Genomic DNA, 9,924 nt, shown 5'->3' on the forward strand with positions numbered 1-9,924 from the left:
GCACTTACCCTTATTGACGTGTTATGCAGGGAGTGCGTTAATCTTGCAAAAAAAAGGACGATTCCATGTTTTGCTTAACATGAAAAAGATAGACCACGAATGTCAATAATTGGAGCATCATCAAATTTTCGAGTGTTTAATTTTGGCAGATTCACTCCAAGTGCCAAATAAACCAAAATAATACCACAACCAAATCATCCCAAAGTACGGTAATATCAATAAGTTGAATGTTTATCATAAATAATACACCATACACATCCAGAGAAATATTTCCCAACTGTTCATACCTCATAGTACAAAAAATAACAACAAAAAAAATATTTTTTCCATTAAATGAGAATGGGTTTTTTTTTCGCTTTCATCATTCATCAAATTCGCTTTTTTTCTTCAAAACTATACTTTAACAACAATCTAAATTTGTTCAAATGTAAATAAATTGACAAATATATATCTCTCATTTAAATATATGATTAATGTTATTGTGGAATGATTATTAAATATTAGTGATTTACAATTCAAAACAACTTGTTATTAATATGAAAAACCTTTTCCTTTTCACTTGTTGTCATGGAAATTAAACTGTGTTACATATTATACAAAACAACATTTTACACAAAAATAAACAAATAGCTTTTTTGATTATTTTTCAAGGCATTTTCAGTAAGTTTAAACTTGTTTATTCAATTTGGCAATTTTTTTCCTCAGAATTTATAATGTATTATAATTTACCGTAAGATTACTAATTTTAATGGATACAAATTTTAGCACACACTGTATTATCAAATTTTAATAAACTAGCACATTGATGAATTGGTGCACTCATAGTATGTACAATAGAAAATTATTTAAGCATCAATTAGCACTATAATAAATTAGTGCCATGTTTAAAGCACGAGAAAAAAAAAGAATACCACTAAAATATGTAAATTTACAGTATATAGAGGAGTTTAATGGTATCCCATTGGATATCAAAGATATTTTATGAGGGTGAGATGATTTTTATATTCTTCACATATATGCAGCACAACCTTTCAAGTGACATTTAATTTTCAATGAGAAACCATTAACTTCCTATTACATATAACAGACTTGGTCTTCCTGACTCAGGGGGTCTAACAAAACATATGCCGAGTGGGGGGTCAGATGGCACAGTGGACCACACACTCGCCTTTCATCAAGGTGGCCGTAAGCGTGATTCGATTCCCCGGTTGGACATAAATGGTATGGGGTCACCTACCTGACCACATGGGTTTTCTCCGAGTACTTCCTTTTCCTCCACCATTAAGATCCTCCCACATTAAGATCCTCCCACACACTGATATCCAGGCCACATTGGTCCAACAGTTCATTGCTCGTCAACATTTCATTATTTTATACTGATCAACAGTTCAGCTTTCGAAGAGACTTAAAACACACTGCATAACTTTACTGTAGAAATTAATAGGATTTTTTGTGTAAATGTATAACTATGGAATTAAATTAGAAATATCTTATACAGGTATAATAATTTTACCAAGGCTTTGGTTCAACGATTCCTTGCGTATTATTTGGTGTTTTATGAAGACTTAACTAACTACATATATACAAAATTCCTAAGCTGTCTTCTTGCCCTCCTTAATAGCTGCCTTGACCTCCTTGACGACCTTGGTAAGGTCGTTGTAGAGGTTACGATTGAGAATGGAGGAGGCACACAACATGCCTCCATACAAAGCACCGCTGAAACCACAAACCAAGATGTCCTGACCTGAAAGTTACAAAAATATTTATAGTAACATAATGTCATTGTCTGGCGGTAACAAACTGGATTAAAAGTAACATGAATTCTTATCTCAGGTGACAACACAAAGGTTTATAGTAACAGAGTTTTTGTCCGAAAGTAACAAAAGTTGATTAATAGAAACAGGGTGCTCGTCTGGAAGTAACAAAGTGGGTAAATAGTGACATAGAGTTCTTGTATGGAGGTAACAACACAAAGGTTTATAGTAACAGGGTGCTTGTCTGGAAATTACAAAGTGGGTATATAGTAACATTAATTCTTGTCTGAGGTAACAACACAAAGGTTTATAGTAACAAAGTGGAAAAGAAATATTATAGTGACAAAGTGGAGGTAACAAATAAAGGTTTATAGTAACAAAAAGGAGGTAACAAATTAAGATTTATAGTCTCAAAGTGGAAGTAACAAATAAAGGTTTATAGTATCAAAGAAAAGTTTATAGTATCAAAGAAAGGTTTATAGTAACAAAGTGGAGGAAACAAATAAAGGTTTATAGTAACATATAAAGGTTTATAGTAACAAGAGGTAACAAAGGTTTATAGTTACAAAGTGGAGGTAACAAATAAAGGTTTATAGTAACAAAGTGGAAGTAACAAATAAAGGTTTATAGTAACAAAGAAAGGTTTATAGTATCAAAGAAAGGTTTATAGTAGCAAAGAGGTTTTGTCTGGAAGTAACAACACAAAGGTATAACAAAGATTTTACAAAGAAAAGTTACAAGATACAAGACAGACAGTCAGTTGGTCAGAAAGACAGATTGAGTGAAACAAGTGTGACTTGTTTAGGATATAGGTTCGGTGGTTCATCCGAGCATACCTGTCAGATAGAGCCCTGGAATGTCAGTCTTGGGACGGAGTTGGATGGCAGCAGCTGGGAGGAATTTGTTGATGGTATGGTCCAGTCCATACATTTCACCCTCGTCAAACCCGAGGTAGTATTTGTTACTGAGAGGGGAGCCTACCTCGAAGTAGTCATCCTAACAATGAAAGAAACAGAAAATAAATATTTGTTCTTTCCTCAAAATCAAAGGCATCAGTTTTATAACAAAAGAATGATGCTTTCAATAAGATTCATCAGTTTGGAAATATGTAATATCAAATTTTTATTTTATACACATATCTTTCAAGATCGACTGGTCCCTTTGTCAAGTGACATATGATATATACAATTTCGTCACATCGTTGTATCGGTAAAACAATACAAATCCCTTGCTCAGTCATAGCTTGACGAAGGGACCAGTCAGTATTAAAACTTTACAACACATTTCATAGTACATTGTGTATAAAGTAAAACTTTGATATTAAATGAATTATGCATTTTAACATTAAGTTTGCAAGGTAGCCTACAAAACAAGATTTCTATGGATAAAGTTAATGTTTTCTGTACTAGACTAAAGGAATTCAATGTAGTGCAGGAAAAAGAAACTCAAAACATAAATCAGGGTTACAAACAACGACCATTGGAAAAGTCCATGAATTAATATGTTTGTTGTCCACAGTTGTGACTTGTAAATCCGGTAACCTGAAATCTAATAATGAACTATTCCGACCTTTGAATTGGAAGAGTTCAAATGTGTCTTCAGGGGTGAATGAGTTAAATTATCACATTTTTAAACAAATCGGTTGAAGTATTCTGAAGATATCTCTGTAATTGCTCATTATGTTATTTTTATTTTTCATGCAAAGAGCACAGATCCAAAAATGACAAGATAATTTTGCCAACATTTGCCAACATTTGTCTACCCATCAGGGGTGTACAACTCCACTAACGTGACAACTGGAGCTAGAAGGTTTCATGTCAGGGCTTATACAAATTTTCAAAAGTAACTATGACAAGCGAATTCGTGGAATTTATATTCCCCGCTTGCAGGACATATTATAGGTAAACATTATTGAGGTTAGGTTTAAACATGTGAGTATCGTGCTGTTGAGACATAATGTATAGCTTGAAACTCAAAGAAAGAAAAAAAGCCTTATACAGAATTTAGACTTTTTATTGAACATGTAGGTATTACAGTGTAAATTAATCGTTTAATCCATCAGAATTTACTAACCTCATTAATTATCCGTAAATATGCACAAATCACATCGGTTCGCAAACTTAGCATGAGTCGGATGTGCATACAGGATTTGGTTAAAATATCTGCACAATATCTACAGCAATTATCACACGAAAATCCAAAGAGTGCCCGAGATGGGTGGTAAGACAGAGGAACACAAACATTGTCATCAAGTTTGAAGGAACTAATATTTGCTAGAGTTATTAAGCAGAAACTGCAGATAATGACGTTTTTCGTTAATCAAGGGGCCATAACTCCACTAAATGGAGTCTGATTTAAGTAGTCATCGAACTTGGCCGAGCCATTAAGGCATTAAACCCTGTTAATAAGTTTGAAGAAAATTGGTTCACATTTGTTGCAGTTATTGCACGGAAACTGCAGATAATGACTTTTTCGTTATTCAAGGGGCCATAACTCCGGCAAATAAAGTCTGTTGAAAGTGGTCATCAAACTTGGCTGAGCCCTTAAGGCAGTTTAACCTGTTACCAAGTTTGAAGAAAATCAGTTAACATTTGTTGCAGTTATTGCACGGAAACGAAACGTGACAGACAGATAGACAAACCCAAATTAATATCCTCGGTTTCAGTGAAAGTGGGGGATACAATTAAAATTTTACTAGAATTTTTCAAAATCTTTCTGCAGGCTATCAAATAATACACCCTTGCCAGCACACAAGTGGCTTAAATATTGTCAAATGTTTTAGATCTCATAGCTAGCTAGTTACATATTTAACTCACCCTTCCCTCCAACTTAGGACAAATCAGGGTGAGCTGATTCCACATCTGTCTTCCCATGCGATTCTTCAGTCCCTCGTACTCGTCACTGCGGTGCTTCACCTTATCAGCGTCCCAGCGTGCAAACCACTCATATCTTCCCACAGTTATGATCAGGCATGTACTCTTATCTGGAAAATCATTGTCAGTACAAATGTAGAATCAGGCATTGACTCTGTTTTCTTCCTTTTTGTCATTGATTACAATACATTTGGAGGGTTTACAAAAAACAACTAGACCAATGTCGAGGAAAGGCCCGGCTAAGAAGCAACTGCACAAAAGGTACTGTCTATGCTTGAACATTGTTCTAAAGTAATTATCTTGAAGGTTTAAACTCCAAGATCTTCCAAGGAGCCGATTAAATTTTTGCATTCAAAAGCCAATAACTCTTCACTCAAGATATGAAGCCAAACACCAAATTAGGTGGACATCTAATCATAAATACACAATGTACTTTATGAAAAGCAAAAATTGACAGACAGATGGACAAGCTGACAACTATAGGGCATCTGCATCACGATGCAAGGCCCTAATAATTAATGGGAAAGAGCGTAGTTTTTTATTTGTAGTATAATGAAACACTCTTAGTCATCTACTTTTAAGAAATTCTAAATTCCATATAAAGTTAACAAAAGTATTTTGTTTTACAATGTATGTATGCAAATGTTTGCACTTACTTTGGAATACTTACAACTTTTCTAGAGTTGTGATTTATTTTGAATTGTAGATAATTTGTTGTTTTTTATATCCATTTGGCTGTTTAATTTCATAAGACTATATATATATCCAGCTTGTATAGTTAGCGTTGGATCAAAGAATACACATCTAAATTTGTTCAAATGTTTTAATCACTAGAAACGTAAAAACAATTAAAGGTGTGTGTTTGTGTTTAATTTCTGAGAATATATAGACATGTATATAAAAGAGGTTCTGAGGTAAACTTTAAAATTAAACATGCCTATCTTTTGATTTGGTATTTTATAGATTATTGTATTTGTCCTTACTTGGGAAGCGCTTAGCCCAGGTAGGGTCCTTGGCGGAGGGGAAGGAGACAAACATCAGCGGGACCTCGGAGACGGCCGCGTCTTCTACAGACAGATCCAGCCACTCATACATCGCCTTCTCCTGGTCACTCCTGCACATAAGTGGTTTTTACGTTGAATGAAATACTTGTTGCAATGAGATAATAATTGTGGTTTGTTTCAAATGTACCTACACTTTTTTAAAGATTTTAATCTTGGAAAAGAATCCTAAGATTTGGAAATATTGGGAATTGATGAAAAATAATGTAACTCGATCAAACTCAAAAGTAAAACTGATGAAATCCATGATGGCATTCATTACACTTCCTTATTTTCTGAACTAATATCTCAAAGTTTACAAATCCTGCCCTAGGCACTACAAAATATAACTATGCAGCACAAGATACCCTTTATGCTATTTTGTAAATGTGGACATTTTTGCAATGTAGAAGTTCACATGTTAGTTGAGTTAACCAGAATTGAAATATCAACATATGAATATTTTATAAACAGCTTATAGGAACATGTATATAGATTTCAGAACCATTGTTAATGCATTTTTTTTTACAAAGCAATAAATTTAAAGACTCACAAGGCAATCATTTCAACATTTAAAGTACCCTTTATCCTACACAACATATCTTTCATTTTACAGAATATACACTATACCAGTCCCTATAAAATGCATTCTACAAAAGTATGATTGCTTTCATGGTGATAGGAAGATGGCATATTAGACCCTGACCCCTGTTCTGTATATTACCGGTATTTGTGGAAGATGAGGGTGTATAACCTGGCCCCTGTACTGTATATTATTTGTGGGAGATGAGGGTGTATAACCTGGCCCCTGTACTGTATATTATTTGTGGGAGATGAGGGTGTAGAACCTGACCCCTGTACTGTATATTATTTGTGGGAGATGAGGGTGAAGAACCTGACCCCTGTACTGTATATTATTTGTGGGAGATGAGGGTGTAGAACCTGACCCCTGTACTGTATATTATTTGTGGGAGATGAGGGTGAAGAACCTGGCCCCTGTAAAGTATATTATTTGTGGGAGATGAGGGTGTAGAACCTGACCCCTGTACTGTATATTATTTGTGGGAGATGAGGGTGAAGAACCTGGCCCCTGTACTGTATATTATTTGTGGGAGATTAGGGTGAAGAACCTGACCCCTGTACTGTATATTATTTGTGGGAGGTGAGGGTGGAGAACCTGGCCCCTGTAAAGTATATTATTTGTGGGAGATGAGGGTGTAGAACCTGGCCCCTGTACTGTATATTATTTGTGGGAGATTAGGGTGAAGAACCTGACCCCTGTACTGTATATTATTTGTTGGAGATGAGGGTGTAGAACCTGACCCCTGTGTTGTATATTATTTGAGGGAGATGAGGGTGTAGAACCTGGTCCCTGTGTTGCATATTATTTGTAGGAAATGAGGGTGTAGAACCTGGCCCCTGTGTTGTATGTTGTTTGTTGAAGATGAGGGTGTAGAACCTGGTCCCCGTGCTGTATATTATTTGTGGGAGATGAGGGTGTAGAACCTGGCCCCTGTGTTGTATAATATTTGTGGAAGATGAGGGTGTAGAACCTGGCCCCTGTGTTGTAAAATATTTGTGGGAGGTGAAAGTTTAGAACCTGGCCCCTGTACTGTATATTATTTGTGGGAGATGAGGGTGTAGAACCTGACCCCTGTGTTGTATATTATTTGTGGGAGATGATGTTGTAGAACCTGGTCCCTGTGCTGTATATTATTTGTGGGAGTTGAAGGTGTAGAAAGTTGCCCCTGTGCTGTATATTATTTGTTGGACGTGAACGTGTAGAACCTGGCCCCTGTGTTATCTAATTTGTTGGATGTGAGGGTGTAGAACCTGGTCCCTGTGCTCTACCTGTTGAAGCACCACATGTTTTGTCCCTTGATACCGAGTTCCTCCTGCGAACCATCCATTCCAATAAACACAGACATGTAGGAGAGACTGTTCCCCACACTCTTAATTGTTGGGTAGATCTCTGGAAACACAGCAATGAATGTCAAATAAGATAAAAATAATACTATTTCTCATGTAAATCAAATTTCCAATATTAAATATTATTTAAAATACTCATTAGCTGTGAATCTACTTTTAACTATGACAGGAGATAATGATAACTGGTTTTATTGTTCATGCTATTCTCTTGTTATGAAAACAAAAAAGGAATCTCTTCCTCAAAGCCGTTTTGGTAATGTGACAACTTGCTTACTTAACTAGGACTTTTCACCTCATAAAAACTCAGTTCACTTATAAGTTCAAAGTTCACATTCAAAATTATTTCTTAGAATATCACATATCAATATAAGGTGGTTATTAGTAATGTTAAATCTTGCTTACTTGACTTCTGTGCCACTTCCGTTGGTAGTAACTTCTTAAAGGTATTGGATACTCCGGCGTCAGAGATGATACGTTTCGCGAATATCTGTGCAGATCCATCCCCTGTCTTCACCTCCACACCTGTAACAGAACCACATCTGATATCACTGATCGTTATTAATACTGTGTGGTCATGTATGTCATCCTTATTTAACAGACCCCAAAACTTTGCACTCATTGTTGGCATAGCAACTATAAACCAGGGCCGCTTTTGTTTATCGTGATCTAAACAGTTAAACCGGATGGACCAGGATTATTTGTTTATGAAATAGGCTGGACCTAGTAATCAGATGCTGCATTCAGGCGAGCCTAGATAAAGCCTTACACGGCCTGCATAAACATTTGGAGGTCCGCTAGGGCTTGTACCGAAAATGTTCCATTTAAAAACAGACACATCGGTTGTTCTGCATAAATGAACGAGCCCCTTTATTTTTGACTCTGCTTAAATATCAAGGCGTTTTTGCCACATTTATTAACTCATTCACCCCTACATACATAAACTGGACTAGCCCAGTCTTTGATTTGGTAAGGTTCAAATGTGACTTTAGGGGTGATTGGGTAAATACACATACCAAGAGTATCAACAAAACTTTACCGTGGTTGTAATACACTTTAAATATTTGACCTTGCTTTAATGTCAAGGTCACTACCTAAATCATAGTAAATCTATAACCCAGCCTTGGTTGTAGATGACAATAATACTGGTCACATTTCAATTGACCTCTACTTGACCTGTACCGTATGTCTGAATGTCAAGGTTCACTGTTGCCATAGCAATTCTAACATACTACCTATCTTGCTGCTGTGTTTCAACTTGATCTTAGAATTTGACCTTCACTTTCTACCGAACTTGCAGGTCAAGCTTTACTGTTGATCGTGTCCAAATGTCAAGGTCACTACAGTAACCCCTATAGCCATGCCCTTTTGATTGAGGACAAGAGTGTTGCACTCCAATCTTACATTATCTTACCTATAGCCCTGCCCTTTTCATTGAGGACAAGAGTGTTGCACTCCAATCTTACATTATCTTACCAATAGCCCTGCCCTTTTGATTGAGGAAAAAAGTGTTGCATGCCAATCTTACATTATCTTACCTATAGCCCTGCCCTTTTGATTGAGGAAAAAAGTGTTGCATACCAATCTTACATTATCTTACCTATAGCCCTGCCCTTTTGATTGAGGATGATCTTATTGACCAACGCGTTGACGAGAACGCGCCCGCCAGTCTTCTCTATGACAGGAATGGCATGTAGTGCAATCTCACTAGGTCCACCTCTGATGTAGTACGCTCCACCCATGTAGTGGTTCAGCAAGGTAGCCTGTAGCCCAAAGGGGGACTTGGATGGGGCCACACCTGTAACAGCAAATAATGTAGATTAATGTAAGTTTAAAATATTCAGAAAATCAAACCAAATACTTATCTTTTTCTCATAAAAGTAATTCAGCATAACACTTTTTATCACGACTACATGACATATTCTGAAGATAGAGAATTTTCAGATTAATTAATACAAGAGGCCTAGAGGACCTGTATCACTCACCTGGATATCTAAGCAATCATGGCAAAATATTCTCCAAATAAGATCCAGGGGAATGGGCCAGACCCCAAGGCCAATCCTTGTATAATATCTGCATTAGATTTTTCATGCCCAGCAATTTTTTTTTTTTTAATTTATATTTTTATTCAGTTTTTCAAAGCACATACACATGACAATATTTGGGAGACTATAACATACTTCACTGTACTCTCATCCTAAACATTCCATACACATTTCATGTTAACCATACTCATTTCATGTTAACCATACACATTTCATGTTAACCATACTCATTTCATATACCCACTTTTCTAAGTATTGGGTCTGAAGAAAATATTAATCTGAGTTA

The 9,924-nt window shown here is 36.0% G+C and overlaps 1 protein-coding gene across 1 annotated transcript in view; it reads right to left on the minus strand.

Annotated features, from left to right (window-relative positions):
* Positions 1–457: 457 nt before the first annotated feature.
* Positions 458–9,924, minus strand: part of LOC110462201 (putative all-trans-retinol 13,14-reductase) — a 27,160-nt gene continuing 17,693 nt past the window's right edge. The window contains exons 6-12 of the mRNA XM_021516047.1: positions 9,194–9,391; positions 7,999–8,118; positions 7,519–7,639; positions 5,611–5,741; positions 4,571–4,737; positions 2,591–2,750; positions 458–1,744 (exon numbers count right to left, since the gene is read on the minus strand). Coding sequence (XP_021371722.1) covers positions 1,593–1,744; positions 2,591–2,750; positions 4,571–4,737; positions 5,611–5,741; positions 7,519–7,639; positions 7,999–8,118; positions 9,194–9,391 — 1,049 coding nt within the window. The 3' untranslated portion in view covers positions 458–1,592. The remainder of the gene's footprint in view (positions 1,745–2,590; positions 2,751–4,570; positions 4,738–5,610; positions 5,742–7,518; positions 7,640–7,998; positions 8,119–9,193; positions 9,392–9,924) is intronic.

Source organism: Mizuhopecten yessoensis, unplaced genomic scaffold (genome assembly GCF_002113885.1).
Source record: "Mizuhopecten yessoensis strain PY_sf001 unplaced genomic scaffold, ASM211388v2 scaffold10759, whole genome shotgun sequence".
NCBI classification, from domain to species: domain Eukaryota; kingdom Metazoa; phylum Mollusca; class Bivalvia; order Pectinida; family Pectinidae; genus Mizuhopecten; species Mizuhopecten yessoensis.